This window comes from Aplysia californica, unplaced genomic scaffold, assembly GCF_000002075.1.
Source record: "Aplysia californica isolate F4 #8 unplaced genomic scaffold, AplCal3.0 scaffold00144, whole genome shotgun sequence".
Classification (NCBI taxonomy): Eukaryota; Metazoa; Mollusca; class Gastropoda; order Aplysiida; family Aplysiidae; genus Aplysia; species Aplysia californica.
In genome coordinates, this window is record NW_004797414.1 from 1,340,791 (window position 1) to 1,356,981 (window position 16,191).

A 16,191-nucleotide genomic window follows, 5' to 3' on the forward strand; every position below is an offset into this window, starting at 1 on the left:
CACGTCAGTCTACTCCGCAAATAACAATCATCATTTTTGTTTCAAAAGTGTACATCTTTTTACACCCCTTTTGACAAAATTTGCATCATTTAGGAGGTGGCCAAGAGGGAAAAATTTTGGCATAAAGACCAGGATATTCGATAAAAGATGTCAGTCTACTCGGCAAACAACAATCAATGGGTTTTTTTTTCTAAAGTAAGTGTTTTTACACCCCAATTGACACAATAGAGCTTAAATCACCCAAGAATTCGGCTTAAAATCAAGAGGAAGACCAAGAAAGACCTGGCTGGACGGGGTCAAAAAGGAAGTTGAACAACATAACATACCTATCAAGACGCTACACACCTATAACAGGACCGAAACCCGCAAAACACACACACACACACACATACACACACACACACACAAACACACACACACACACACACACACACACCACACTAAATCAGTGAATTTTTTTTTACTTAATTACACAAAAAAACAAAACGTTAACTGAAAAGTCTTTTTCTGAAAAAGAACACAACACCATCCAACATTTTCACAAGCTGTGAACCAAGCTTTGTCATACTCAGAATATTTCAGCATGCATGAAAATGAAAGATTTCACACTGAAATAATAATAATTACGCAAAGAACCACACATCAAAATTCAACTCAATTTTTTTTTAAACAAAAGGAAATACCAAAGACAAATTAGGCCAACAATTACTCATTTGTTAACATTTTTATGGTCCTAGATACTCATCTCAGTAAGCATACGATTGAGCTTCAACTGTCAAAGAAAACACAGGAAAAGAAAGTGTGTTTTATCTTCCTCTCAATACAGTGAAAAAAGATTAGACCACGGACCTCTGATTTAACATCCATCTTGTATAGGCCAAGGCCAAGAGACAGGTCAAAAGCCACAGCAATTCCTCAAATGCACGTAGACTCAATTGTTTAAGTCGTAGTGGAAGTGTATTAGCAGGTGTGATGTGTCTCCTTTTCAATGCTGTCACGTATAAAATCAATAATAATATGTATGGTTGAGAAAGTTCTTCCTTATGTGGTTGAACTGGTTTTCTTTTTGCATGGATCATGAAATGGTTTTTCTCGTACGAGTATGGTTTATTCTAAGTAATTATATCATCGATGTAAAGTGCTCAGAGCTTATACTTGTATGTGTGATAGATTGCTAGATAAATGAGTCTTTTAACATTATTGAACTATCAGCATCAAGAGAGAGTTTATCTAGTAAAGGTTAACAGACATGCGTCAATGCAAATAACTACTGCTGCAAGAAAGCGAGACCGAAAGAGAAAAACATCAAGAAGGAGATTTTATCATTTTAGCAAAAGTTTCATGGCACTTGCAACACAATAAGGTCATTTAAGTGCCGAAGATTAGAGGTGTTACAAGAGAGTAACGTACACAAAAAAAAGTAAGAGAGAGAGATAAGGATGACATATGTTTGATGGGAAAGAACGAGCAAACCCCACCAGAGCACCCTCCAAGCACCCACTCAGAGGGAGAGTAAACAGCAGAGGGAGAGTTTACAACAAGTAGGACCTGCCAGCAGCTCACTCAAACCACCCACCATCACATACCACCTGACAAGGGCTCAAGAAGAACACCAACAGCGTTAATGACGGAAAAACAGAAAGAAGTGGAGAAGAAATATAAGACAAGAGAAGTACGGGGAAGAGAAGAACAGAAGTAAACACAAGAGACCAGCATTTTTAGCTGACTGCATGCTTAACTACACAAACATCTCAACAAATTAAACGACAAAACACGAGTCAGCATGCAACGGAACCTAAATGGTCAGAAATATTTAGTTTTGGGAAACAGAACACATTTCATTTTTCTATCTTATAAACAGCTCTAGGTCTAAGTGGTGGAACATTTCATTTCAAAAACATCCCACGCCATTTTTGCCGTTTTGTTTTCACTGTGGAAGTGTGAAAGTTTTAAAAATTAATTTGCAACAATTTTTTTTGTTTTATGAAAGGACTTGAGTTTTGTTTGGGTTTGTTTGGGTTTCCCCCCTTACTTTTGTTAAAAAGAAAAAAAACAGGAAAAACAAATTTTCTTAACCATAAAAGTATACACCCGACGACCGGCTATAACTATGGCTATACGATGAAGATCACCAACAGATGTTGGAGCTGGGTCGACAGACACTGGTGTCAGTGTATGCTCTCATAAAGATGGTTGCCATCCATCAGTGTATCATGCAAATCTACACAGCAGACACAGAGTTTATCTTGTTAGTTCATTAGAAAATATTATAAAGGATAAGAGCAAACAAAAAATATTTTCTTTCACATTTTCATTTAAAGAAACAAAAGTGGCCGATCTCTCCCACTTCAGTAAAAGTAGCTCAGATTAAACTGAGGGAACCGTCAATCATTAATGTGGGACCCAGCACGAAACTGGCACGCTGCCAAGCTGTCTCTTTTACTGGAACAGAAATTAATATTAGTGCATACTAATTTATAGTTTTCATGCAAAGCTATATGTTATACTTTGCTTCCTGCTTTAAATATCTTGAATATAATCTAAAGGAAAAGACATTATATATTCTTCATTGACCCTCCAATGAATGAAATTAACATCTCTCCTCCCCCCCTCCTCCCTCCCACTCTCTTTCTATCTCCCTCTCTCCAACCCCCTGCCCCCTCTCTCCCCCATCCCTCCCCTCCCTCCTCCTCTCTGCCATCCCTTCCCCCCACCCCCCCTTTTTCTCTCTCACCCCCACCTCTCTCATTCAAGTACACAGCCATCTCGAGACAGCAGCAGGAAGCAAAGTACTGAAACGAAAAAGGCAAGCAAAGAAAATAACCAAAAGAAAGTGCGTACATGTAGTGGAGGCGTCTATGAGGTCAACGATCTCAACATGCAAACCTCTCAACTGGATGATCTGCTGCTCAAGTTTCTGCGACAACGTCTGGTAGCTCAGCTTCAGGTTGTGTCGGTACTTGCTCAGAGAGTAGCCGTGCGGGAAGCGCAGCGGGTACTTGGTGTAGAAGCAAGTGCTGCCGTCGCTGCTGTCAAGGTCGTCGGCTGGAGACGAGGGCGGGCCCGAGCCCATCCCCTCCTCATAGTCCCCAACGCTGCGGCGGTGAGGAGGTAGGAATTCCAGCTCACCGGGCGCCGCTTCGAACGTAATGTCTTTGTCGTACTCGGACACCTCCCTGACCTCATCCTGATCCGCGACCTCCCCCTCCGCCAGCTCGACACCCTGATGAATCGTCTCAAGGCCGCGGGCCGTCATCAGGAGGCGGCTGCTCTGAGTGCTCAACGGCCGCTTCTTTTTTCTATTTTTGGAAGTGGGCGTAACCACGTCATCATCGTCGGTCTCCGAATTTTCAAAGTTGGAGAGATCGAAGTAGACTTTTGAGCTCTCAGACACATTGCCAGTTAAGACACTATTTTTGATGATCTGACCGATGTAATCCACAGAGCCTGCGCGGGCATAAGGTTGTTTCAAGTTTTCCGAGCTCAGCAGAATGGCATCAGACTGAGATCTCTCGATGAGTTTCGATGAATCAAACGCAGGATTTTTTTTCAAAGGTGACCTGGGCGACTTGGGTGAGTCCTCAACGTTGTCGCAGTTCTCCGGCTCCACTCCATCATCTTTCGATGGTTGAGATGAGCTGTTGTCTTCCATTTACAAGTCTGATTCTGAGAGAAGAAAAATAGCACGACATTGGACTTGACCACATTTTACTACAAATGGTCTATTCACAGGACAAAAAAAAAGTGCTCCAGAGTCCTATCTACAGAACTGAAAGCAAAAAACTTAAAATATTCAGTTGTTCAGACTGTAATCCCAGATATGAACAAATTCTCGTGTATTCACAAAACCATGCACATGACTGTTGATTAATAAAATGTATCAAGTCATTTTTCGATTAAAAAAACAAACTAGCCCACCCACACACAAAAAACCCCAGATGAAAGTGGGTAACGCATTATGAATGCTCCTTTTTAAACATGTACCAGTTCTTTTTTCAATAAAAAACAAACTAACCGACCCCCCCCAAAAAAAAAAAAAAAAACCCTCTACTCTCTATATACAAAATCAAACAGGGGAAAGTGGCACATTTTAAGCTACCTCATTCTACTAACCAGTTGGTGTCATTTGCAAGGAAATGGGCCTGGGACAAAAAAAAGCTTTCTTTTTTTACTCCTCATTTTTTTGGACCAGATCAGACAGTGAGACAGTAGATCTAGAATCTAGAAGATACACCTGGTCTATAGTTCTATAGAGGCCTAATCTACTTTTAAAATAATTTTATGAAGTTAAAGTTAAAAGCCTGCCTTTTTTTTTTACTTTTCCATTTCAACGTGGAAATAAAAATAGTATGTTTGAGCCTACAGCTTCAAAACTTGAATAAAATTCACGAGTTCAATATAGATATCTAAATACAGAATCTAGATCTACCTTTTTTCTTGGCTTTGGGTCTGTCTGTCTGTTTATATTTCCTTTCGGCTGCACTTGCACTGACTTCACCTTCATTCACTGGCTTCACTTTCACTGTTAATCAAATTCATGTAATATGTAAACACCAACAAATATCCAATCAATATTACGCATGCGTCTTAATCACTAAAAATTGCATCCTTGTTTATATATTCTTTGACCTGAGAGCTAAACAAGGAACAATCCGTACCGAGTCTGAAGCAAATACCAGGCCAAGTTCTGACAGTGAAATGATAACGACATTGCATCCTCTTGTCTGCTGAAGAAGCCAAGAGTGAGTGAGAGTGAAAAACTAGAACACTTGGACTTTTCATGTGCAATGTATTTCGCAATAAAATTGTTTTGGCAACGAAGCGTAACATGATTCACCAAAGCAAGTAGCTATGGTTTTTCATACATTTTTAAACTTAAAATGATTTTTATGTATACTGAAAAACTTTATCTCCTATAAGTGCGTACATAATTTTAAAAAGGACTTCTTATCGGATTGAGAATGTAATAGTAAACACCGAATGTAGTTATAAACGGCCGGGTTTGCTGTTACAATCAATTCAACAAACACAAAGTCGGGGTGGAAAAGTGGAGCAGGGAAAAACAACTCTGGATGAAAACTGAGAAGTGGGCTGGATGCTGGATGTTCTGGTGTCTAGTGTCTAGATCTTAGCCTAGACTAGATCTAGTTGTTAGAGGTTTTTCGGCGTTCGCAACAGCACAAGGTGGTGTGTGTGTGCAGAGTGGAGAAGATCAACGTCTAGATCTAGAATCTAGATTTACGTCTGTGCAGTGTGTGTGTGTGTGGACTCTGGAAAACACGAATTTGCTTCTTGTAACTTTTGGAACAGAGACCAGAACGGGTGTGAGGCTGGCTAAAGTAGAGACTGTTGCATAGAACTTATTATGACAGTGATAACTTGTTTGTTTACAAGATGATAGATTCTAGATCTAGAATCTAGAGTAGACTAGAGTCTAGTAAGATCTAATTCTTGACCTTAATAGACCTTATGTGCCAGTTCCTGTTTACTACTTTTTAAGCCAGGGAGCACAGTGTATCGTATCATTACTATTCATGTATGATTATTTGACCTACAGCCTACAGTAAAACCTGCCTTGGTATCAGTGTATATTCTTCGGACCTAGATCTAGATCTAGGATTTATATAAATACCTTAGCCAAAGTATGTTGTAGCCAAAAAGAGTAAAGATTTAAAATAATGAATGGGACTTCAGAAAATGAGTGTTACACAGCCGATAGTATATTTTTAACCGATACATATAGAGTGAGTTTCACTTTATATTATATCAGATCTCCTCCTCCTGCAGTCTGGCTAAGTCGAGTGTAACTCTCTACAATTGTTCCTCTCAGGTTATTCCCCCTGACAATGACGTGGTGCATTGTGAGATGGTTGTGCCGGCAAGGACTTCCCCTGGTGGCCGGCGCCGTGGAGTGTCCCGGCAGCCTCAAGCAGAAATTGCTGCAGCGAGCGTCCCTCAACTTCTTCAAACAGAGATGTGTCTGCTTCACGTCTCTGTCGAAGGACAATGCAGAGGTCGAGAAATCAAACAACCCGAGCTCATTCTCAGAGGACTCGAGTTGTACTGAAGAGTTTGTGGTTGACGGAGAACGAATGGTTGGAAGAACCTCAGGTTTGCTGTCATTGGATTACCTACAGCCATATAATATATTCACCTGTGGCTGCATGGATAGATTTTTAAAAAAATTTTTTTTTAGTAAGCATTTTTTCATTTCACTTGCAACACAATAAGGTCATTTAAGTGCCAAAGATTAGAGGTGTTACAAGAGAGCAACATCCACAAAAAAGAAGGAGAGATCAGGACAATAGATCCTTAAACGGATAGAATCACAGATCTGGCACATTTTGAATTCTTTAAACCCTTACAGCACCAGGCTATTTTTAGCCCTCACTTCCCTCTGGCCCGGGTAATATGGGAGTCTTTGACTGCTTAAGCCCAAACAATACTAATTGTGGCTGTCATTTTTTGCAGAATTATTTTTAGCTGCTTTTGTTTGAGGTTTAGGAAGATAAGGTGACGAATATTTTTCAGAGACGGTAGCCTATATACTATATATATTCTTTTAAAAGTACACAACTGGGTTTGAAGTGGGCAGCTCTCTGTAGTCGGTGAGAGTAATGTATGCGACTGGGGCTGAGGGAAAGGAAAACACTTGTGAGGGCTGTAAGGATAATAAACGTTCAAATTCAAACTGTGGTCTATGTTATTGTTAATCATGACTTTAGTGGAGTCATTGAAATCTTAAATTTGTTTCCATTGAATTCAGGAGTACATCTTTTGTTTCATTTGAGCTCCACCAGACCGTATGTGAAGCGTGCTTACAAAATGGGTTACTTCTCACAATCCATGAATGGAGATACAACACAAAGGTCATATTTGTAGACTCTAAACCAATGCCATTCTCTTCAAGTTTAACATGTCTTTTATGACTTCATCATACTGATGAATTGTAAAACTTCAACCTATAAATTTGATGTTTCTATTTCCATCGGTCTAAAATCTGAGAAGTAACTCATTTTGTTAGCACACTTCACATATTTTTGCTTTTAATGATGGTAATGTTTGGTGATCAGAAGATCTGTTCATCCACAGATTTACAAGAGAGAATCTCACTGCTGAAGCCAGACTCACCTCCAGATTCCAAAGTGCTCCGCGTGGCGGTCATCGGAAGGCCAAACTGTGGCAAGTCGACTCTCACAAACGCCCTAATGGGCTGGCGGGTAAATGTTGAATGTGTTGTTGTGTCTAGATCACTGTAACATAAATGAAGGTTTTTATTTGCAACATTGGTTGGTTCCACAAAATGTGTTGTATTAAGTGTCATTTACAGTGGAACTCGGATTCAACGAGAACTCAGATTCAATGAGATGAGATGGATTCCCCGTTTTTTCTCTTCTTTAAAATCAATAAAGATAACCCGGATTCAATGAGCACTTCCAGGGTGAACAGCCCGCGCGTAAGTGGCTTTGCTCATTTTTCTCCCAAAACGAACTTTATCTATTCCAGGAAACCATCCATTGCTCCTGCATCGTGAACCATTATTCACTTGTCGATTGCATGCGACCAGTCAGCGGCCTTTTTTCAAACCAACACATGCGTTGTTGGCACGCGCACGTGTCTACTCTGGCGTGTGTCGGGGTTGGATTGGGGGGGGGGGGGGTTACTACCGTCCGGGCATGAAACGTCACAGATACAAACGCGTCACAGTCTTTTTTTTTTCCCCTTGGCAACTGATCGTTATTACAATGATAAGCTAGTCTTGACGTAGATCTACGTAATGAATTGTGCGCTGGTCTATGGAATCAAAAGTTGCCTGTAATTATCTACACAAAACCTCGTGTTTGCTATAACGAACACTCGGATTCAACAAGATTTTATATCAAGCCCGGCGACCTCGTTGAATCCGAGTTCCACTGTATAAATATCTGTGTTAGATAAAATGAAAATTTTTATTTGCAGTGCATAAGTTGATTCCACAAAATATATTTCTGTGTTCAACTTGATCATTAGTAGAGAATATCTTGCATGGTTTTTTTTTCAAAAAGCTTGTTCAGACAAATTAATATTTCCTTTGTTATCATTTTCTTCTTCATCATCATTATCATCATTATTATTATCAAATTATTATTATTATTATCGTTATTGTTATTATCAATGGGAATCTTGTTTCACTTTCAGGTGTGCTCAGTGTCAGATAAAGTACACACCACGAGAGAGAACACATTAGCTGTGTTCACCGAGGGAAGGACACAGATAGTGAGTATACAATGTCAAGCAAGTGTCGGAACACACGCTTTAGATGGGTGGTCACTGGAGTGGGTCCTTGAGCTTACTTGTACTTTTTTACTTTTTCATCCTCTGTTGCTGTTAAGCGTCGAGGGGAGATGCAGTTTTCTATGGTAGGCCAGCTCCGCAGGTCTTTCAGTTGGGATATTATGATTTCTCAGGGTTTCTTTGACACCCTCGATCCACCTTGTGCATGGCCTTCCTCTTCCTTTATAGCCTGAGTGCTTGGTGTCGTAGGCTCTCGAGGCTGGCTGGTCCGGTGACATGCGTAACAGTAGGTGGCCAAACCATTTTATTCTCTTGAGCAAGATACCATAACTAGCTAAGACAAGAAAAAGGAGAGCGCTGCACAGCTGCTACTGGCAATGGCGTGTTTGCAGAGTTATTCAACAGTAGTGTAATAGTGTGTATTTGGTATTCTTTGTATGCATGTGTGTGTATATATGTATATTATATGTGTTTTAGCCATTGTAACACAAATTTCCCCACAAGATTAATAAAAGGTGTTTATTTATTAAATTATTTATATATTAATTTATTTTTGTTTTATATCCCAGGTCTTTGTAGACACACCGGGAATTTTACAGCCGGGCAGCAGGAAAAGGTACAGTGGACATTGTCTAAGACAGCCACCCATTGTTGAGGAGAAAAGTTGTTGTCTGAGACATGTGGATGTCTGAGACGGTGTTATTGTGATATTATAGGAAATGTGTGGGGTGGGGAGTGGTTGTTTGTTCGGCTTATTGTCTTGGATAATATTTCTTTGTAATCATTTTAATTATTATATATATATACAGAAGGGTCAGCTGAAACTACAATATGCGGGATGAGGGAATTTTTTTTTACTAGTGAGGTTTTCATTTGTGGAAAGTGCTCAAATTGAAGAAAAAAGGTGTTGTTTTTTAAAAATATTTATTTACTGCTGTTTTCAGACTAGATTTAACTGTGGTCGTTTTAACTAGACTCCACCGTATTTTTATAAACTGTTGTATTCTGAATTGTGTAAGTTTCAGTATGCTGAACTTATAGTGTGTTATGACGAAGATGTCGTTGGTAAAAGGAACTGTTGATGTTGTATATTTTTAGCTGGCAATTCCTCACAAAGTCTCTGTAATGTCACAAGCTGTCTCCAAAGCAATGTTGACATGTGATTTTTTTCTGTAGGCCTGTATTGCTTTTTACTTTTTTTTACCAGTAGCCTACTTACTACTATTTAATTTCCTCCTTTCAGACATAAACTGGAACGATCGTTAGAAATTGATCCTGTGAGAAGTCTGGCGTCGGCTGACATTGGTAAGTACAGTAGAGCACACCTATAAAAAGGGGGGCTCTTGTCAAGAACTGACGGAAATAAAGAACACATTTCTTTGCCCCGTTTTTTTCCTTCTCAGAAGTATGTTTGTGTGCATGTGTTGACTGAAATAAAGAACTACTGATATATATATATATATATACCATATAAAGAACTATTTTTACTGCCCGTGCTTGTTCTTTATATCAGGAGTTCTCTCTGTCAGTGTTTGACTTGGGCCGTGAGTTTCTTCCTGTTTTCTGGAAACGTTTGGGAAATAATCACTGATGCAGCTGTCCCTGGTGATTCTGTGGGACCCTGAGACAGAAAGTTCACCTTCAGAATTCACTCTTTTGTTAAGATTAAACTGAGGGACTGGGATGTTGTATCCGGCTTTGCCCAGGGTCAGAAGCCCGCCTCTTAAACTTACACTTAAATGTGAGGGAGCATGGTGGAATCAGGCTCTCGTCAATTTTTGGGCATGTAGAGTTATTGGTATCATCTTAAAGCTTGTTCACTTGTCTTTATTTGGATTTTTTAAAATCCATTTTCTAGAATACAAGTTGAGATATTTGCGAATGAAGGAGGTTGGGGTCACCTGTTTTCAGAGGTAAAATTAGTGAGAAAATGGCCGCCAAAGATTATTTATTTCCTTAGCTTAAGAGTCCGTGGTAACTGAAAATTGACGTTTTTTGTGCCTTTCATCAACGTTTTTAAGAAAAATCCACACAGAAATGAGTTCTTTAATGGGCATGAAAGGTGATGAGCCAAAAACAAAAATTTGATAAAAATTCACAAACCTGGGGAAAAATGCACGTTTCTTCACTTTGATTATTTTGACGAGAGCCTGATTCCACCACGCTGCCTCACATATGATCTAAATTGTGCGGATAGGGAAAAAAGTCTCCTTTCACTTTCATCTAGTCATCTCGGCAAAATCTTATGATCATACTCTCCTTTTCCTTCTTTGTGTCATGTCTGTCTGTCTGTCTGTCTGTCTGTCTGTCTGTCTGTCTGATTGTCTGTCTTTATTTTTCCCTGTGTTATCCTAAAAAATGTGCTTGTCTTTACTGAAACAAGTCGACGTGAAAAGGTCAAGGAAACTCTTCACAATTTGTGTGCCATGTATCTGTTGCGTTTACGGCAAGAGGTAAGCTTCACCCCCACCGCCACCAGCGACAAGAGGTAAGCTTCACCCCCACCGCCACCAGCGACTCACCATCCGTCTGTGTGTGTCTGTCTGTCTGTGTGTCCCTAGTGGCGGCCATAGTAGACGTAAGCGATGACTGGACCCGGGTGTGACGTGTCTGCTGTACATCATGTCTGTCTGTGTGTTTCAACTGTCTGTCTGTATGTCTCAACTGTCTGTGTGTCTGTCTGTGTGTCTCAACTGTCTGTCTGTGTGTCCCCAGTGGCGGCCATGGTAGACGTGAGTTGTCGTGCGGCGGTGCGGTGCCTAGACCCCGGTGTGATGCGTCTGCTGTACATGTACCGACACCTCCCGGCCGTCCTCATCCTCAACAAGGTCAGGTTCTCTCATGTGCTCCGACTTTGGCTGAATAAGTAAACATCTGCAGACTTTTGCAGAATAAACTCTTACTAAGTTGACTTACAAATGAATAAACATTTACTAAGTTGACTTACAAATGAATAAACATTTACTAAGTTGACTTACAAATGAATAAACTCTTACTAAGTTGACTTACAAATGAATAAACTCTTACTAAGTTGACTTGCAAACTTTGGCTGAATAAACACTAAGACTTACTTACTTTTGCTGATTAAGCACTTCCAAACTTTTGCTGAAAAAATGTTTTGGGGGGTTTTTTGAGGGGTGAGTTCTGCTGGATGTTTTTGTTGTTTGTTTTAGTAGACGTTTTACGGCGCTCGCAACTGCATAAGGTCATATGAGCGCCAGAAGATTAGAGGTGTTACAAGAGAGTAACAAGCATAAAAAAGAAGGAGGGGAGATAAGGACGATAGATGTTTGATCCTTGATAGGAAAGAAGGAGCAAACCACACCAGAGCACCCGCCAACCACCCACCGCTGGATGTTTTAGGTTGATGGATTCTTTGATGTGATGTTTCACTTTCACTCTATATATGTCAATTTGTTAGTGCTGGATGTTTGGGGCATCTTTTCTTGGCAGCAAGTTTGTTGAAGTTTTGAGTAAGGTTCTGTGTAATGGACATTTTCTGTATGAACTACCTAGATTTCTCTCATGGGCGGGCCGATGAGGCGTGCTGACGAAATGAGTTACTTCTCGCGACCCATGAGTGGAGACGTCAGCTGAAAAAAACATCAAATTTGTAGATTTTTAAGGGATGCCATTTTTTCTTCCAGATAAACATATCTTTTATCATTTGATATATATATAATAAATTTTACAAACTCAACCAATAAATTTCATGTATTTATCTGTAGCCATCTGGGGGTAAAATCTGAGACTTCACTCATTTTGTCAGTGGGTGGTTGACGGATGCTCTGGTGTGGTTTGCTTCTTCTTTCCTATCAAACATGATCTATCGTCTCTTTCTCCCCTCCTTCTTTTTTGTGTTTGTTAATCTCTTGTAACACCTCTAATCTCCGGCACTTATATGATCTTATTGTGTTGCAAGTGCCGTAAAACTCTTACTAAAACTAAAAAACTAATTTTGTCAGCACACCTCACATATACAGTGGAAACCTGCTATAACAGGGATGGTGGGAGTAGAGAAAAAGTCCTGTTATATCTGATCCCTGTTCAATCAGAAATGCAAGGAAAGTAAGCATTTGTGGACTAATCTAGCTGTACTTTTTCACGGGTAGTTTCCCTAGCCACAAGTACCCACGAACAGGGGTTTTGGCACCAACTTTCTCCTTGCCTCATTAAACCACATCAGAAGAGCTTGGTCCACAGCATCTGCATCGGGCAGTCTCATCTTCTTTCGATCCAGAGCAAACTTTGCATTGGAGTGTGCCGCCACTATCTTCTCTCTATCCTTGATAATGGTGTGAATCGACCCTTGTGGAATGTCGAACTGACGACAAATCTCTGCCAGTGGAGCTTGCTTTTTGTCAACAGCCTGGATTATTTCGTATTTTTTGTCAATTGAAAGGCATTTTCCCTTGCGTTTGACATCGTTGGTGACACATTACACGTGCGTGTTGCTAGGTTTCGGGCTAAATCAAGGTCTGCAGCACACCGCAGCCCTCTCTCGCTTCACCCGCCGCGTGTGCTTGCAATAGCGTGGCTTGCATGGGCTTGCTCCATCACTGCGTTACTCTCTCTCTCTCTCTCTCTCTCTCTCTCTCTCTCTCTCTCTCTCTCTCTCTCTCTCTCTCTCTCTCTCCCTCCCTCCCTCCCTCCCTCCCTCCCTCCCTCCCTCCCTCCCTCTCTCCCTCTCTCTCTCTCTCACTCTCTCTCTCTCTCTCTCTCTCTCTCTCTCTCTCCCTCTCTCCCTCTCTCTCTCTCTCTCTCTCACTCTCTCTCTTTCTCTTACTTTTTACACATTGTTAACGAGCCTTTGTCCCTGCAATAACCGATGGGGCTCCGATGGGGCCCTGTTATTGCCGATAACTTTTAATAGAGACAAAGAGTAGGAAAAAACGGGGATTTTAAAAATCCGTGTTATTACCGGATCCTGTTATTGCCGGGCGTGTTATATATGGTTTCCACTGTAATTGTTTGGCGTACAAGATGTAGCCCGTGGGTCTTGAGTTCAACCTGTCCCCGTGGTTTTATGCACCCCGCATAATTTAGCAAAATTTGGTCATTTTTTGCATCATTTCTTATTATTTTCCTTTATCATTGTTTGTTAAAATTAACAGAATCGCATAATTTCATATTTTGGGGCTCAGTTTGCATAATTTCAGAATTTTTCTTGCATAAAACGACGGGGACAGTTCAACACCTGTGCTCTGTGTGTACCAAATGACAAGATACGTTTTCACTCCACAGCTGGACCTGATGAAGAAGCGGGACGAGCTATTGCAGACGGTTCGCATATTGACAGATGGCGTCGTCGCGGGGACGAGTCTTGAGCAGCGCAAACCTCGGACAAACAGACGCGAGAAAATGTTTGCGGCAGTCGATGAAAAACTGGGAGTGGCGCAGAAGCCCGAGGGGGAAGGGAACGCCCGTACAGGGGATGACGATGATGATGGTGAGATATTTGTGGTGTTGTTGGTCTAGTGGTTAGGCTCTCTGACTCACAACTGGAATGTTATGGGTTCAAATCCTGTCAAGGTCCCTATATTGTGTTCATGAGAAAGGCACTTTACATGAATTTTTCTCACTTCACCCAGGTGGGAATGGGTACCTTGCTATAGACAATCATGTCGGTTTGTTAGTGTTTGAACGCTTAAATCAGCTGTTTGCACTGCATGCTTTCCGAGAAGCCGAGAATGTTTCTGAGGGTTCAAGGATCTGTTGGGGCAATGATAGTTGTAAAGAGCAAAGAGCTTGCTGTAGAGCGGGGGTATGCGCATATAAATGCTGGTATTATTGTATTTGTCAACTGCCTGAGAGTTAGAGTTAGATCTTTTTGTCCAACTGGCTGTGAAGAGTGAAGGGATACCCTTCCTCTTTTGATGTTTGCTGGAACATTTTCACAGTTTTTCTGGTCATGGTAGCTGTAGCATGAAATATAATATAATTTGTGTTTTGTTTTAGTTAGGTTTCAGACTGTGTCATTGGAAAAAGTGAATCATAACCATATTATATAAACTAGCAATGTACAGTCTACCGTTTACAAAACTAACCTTATCATGTGGGTGGTTGGCGGGTGCTCTGGTGCGGTTTGCTCCTTCTTTCCTATCAAACATCTATCGTCATTATCTCCCCTTCTTCTTTTTTATGTTTGTTACTCTCTTGTAACAGCTCTAATCTTCTGGTGCTCCTATGACCTTATGCAGTTGCGAGTGCCGTAAAACCTCTACTAAAACAAAAACTAACCTTATCATTGCCTTGTGTTCACTAGAGCAAACACATCACACACACTGTGGAGTACAGTGCAGCCTCTCTATAACGACCTTCGATATAACGACATCCTCTGTACAGCGACATGGTGCCCACGTCCTGATTTTTTTCTTTTATATTATTAGTAATTTTAGGTCGCCTCTCTATAAAGTGGGTGGTTGGCGGGTGTTCTGGTGTGGTTTGCTCCTTCTTTCCTATCAAGCTTATGTCATCCTGATCCCTCCTCCTCCCTTTTTGTGTTTGTTACTCTCTTGTAACACCTCTAATCTTCGGCACTTGTATGACCTTATTGTGTTGCTAGTGCCGTAAAACTCTTACCAAAACAATGCATAACAGGCGTTGCTGATACACGTACGTATACAACTGCTGACCGGTGTGTTTTCCAGCGATACCGGCGGAACTTCGCGCCCCCGTGGATGAGGCGGTGAGGTCGGGCGAGCTGAGCTGGGACCAGTACTTCAACGAGCTGAGGCAGGCTACGCGGGTGGTGGGGTCGCGGCGGGGGTGGCCGTTGTTTGACCAGGTGTTCAGCGTTTCCTCGCTCCGAGGGGAGGGAATCAAGGAGTTGAAGGTAGGATGTGGGGGCTCAGAGGTCAGCGGAAGGCATTTCTGTCTTTAGATTAACACTTTGGTCTACCCAGGTGGGTGGTTGGCGGGTGCTCTGGTGTGGTTGCTCCTTATTTTCTATCAAACATCTATTGTCCTTATTTCTCCTCCTTTTTTGTGTAGGTTACTCCTTTGTAACTCCTCTAATCTTCGGCACTTATATATATGACCTTATAGTGTTGCAAATGCTGTTAAACTTTTATGGAAAAAAAAAATGACATCCACCCCTTGGCACTTATGACCTTATTGTGTTGTGAATGCCATAAAACTTTTAGGAAAAAAAAATGACATCCACCCCTTGGCACTCATAAAACCTTATATGCCGTTGTGAGCACCGTAAAACCTTCCTTAAACTAAAATTAAAACAAAACTTCCTAAACCTAAAACTAAAAGCAAAACTTTCTAAACCAAAAACTAAAACCAAACCTTCCTAACACATAAACTAAAACTCCCCCTGACCTGTGTGGCAGGAGTACCTGTTGGAGGGAGCGCAGGCCGGGCCCTGGCCCTACCACAGCAGTCTGGTCACTGACCAGCGGCCGGAGGACGTGGTCAAGCTCTCCGTCAGACAGGCCCTGCTGGACAACCTGCTCAACGAGGTTCCCTACCGGCTGCAGCTGGTCAGTATGCTCTATGTCCACAATGAACTTTGTCATTAGAATATATATGTAAATAGGGAACCCATATAGATACAGAAAAAAATGGGAAGCCGTTGTTTGCACAGGTTCAACTGTGACTCTGTCAACTGTCAATTTATTATTAATATTATTATTTATTAGGGTGACCTTATTTAGGCCACATATGGCCTAAATAAGCTAAACCCCCCTCCTTTACCTTATTTAGGCCACAGGTGGCCTAAATAAGCTAAACCCCCCTCCCTTACCTTATTTAGGCCACACCTTTATACAAAGTCACAGAAATATTCCTTTTGTGCTTATTGAGGTACAGTGCAGGGTGATTTTACCTGCAAGGATAATTGGACAAAATGGGCAAAATCTTTATTGCTAATGGTCATATTTAGACTAACCCTTATCATTGTCTTTTTTT

The 16,191-nt window shown here is 41.1% G+C and overlaps 2 protein-coding genes across 2 annotated transcripts in view; one reads left to right on the top strand and one right to left on the bottom strand.

The window, feature by feature from the left end:
- Nucleotides 1-5,050, bottom strand: part of LOC101850713 (NAD(+) hydrolase sarm1) — a 33,592-nt gene extending 28,542 nt beyond the window's left edge. Inside the window, exons 1-2 of the mRNA XM_035969400.1 lie at nucleotides 4,430-5,050; nucleotides 2,842-3,666 (exon numbers count right to left, since the gene is read on the bottom strand). Coding sequence (XP_035825293.1) covers nucleotides 2,842-3,652 — 811 coding nt within the window. The 5' untranslated portion in view covers nucleotides 3,653-3,666; nucleotides 4,430-5,050. The remainder of the gene's footprint in view (nucleotides 1-2,841; nucleotides 3,667-4,429) is intronic.
- Nucleotides 5,051-5,085: 35 nt separating this feature from the next.
- LOC101850950 (GTPase Era, mitochondrial) overlaps nucleotides 5,086-16,191 on the top strand; it is a gene marked incomplete in the record, with an annotated part of 13,667 nt that continues 2,561 nt past the window's right edge. The window contains 10 exon segments of the mRNA XM_013081752.2: nucleotides 5,086-5,339; nucleotides 5,831-6,111; nucleotides 7,093-7,220; nucleotides 8,179-8,256; nucleotides 8,844-8,890; nucleotides 9,518-9,579; nucleotides 10,990-11,102; nucleotides 13,519-13,723; nucleotides 14,925-15,109; nucleotides 15,615-15,764. Of these exon segments, the coding sequence (XP_012937206.1) occupies nucleotides 5,847-6,111; nucleotides 7,093-7,220; nucleotides 8,179-8,256; nucleotides 8,844-8,890; nucleotides 9,518-9,579; nucleotides 10,990-11,102; nucleotides 13,519-13,723; nucleotides 14,925-15,109; nucleotides 15,615-15,764 (1,233 nt within the window).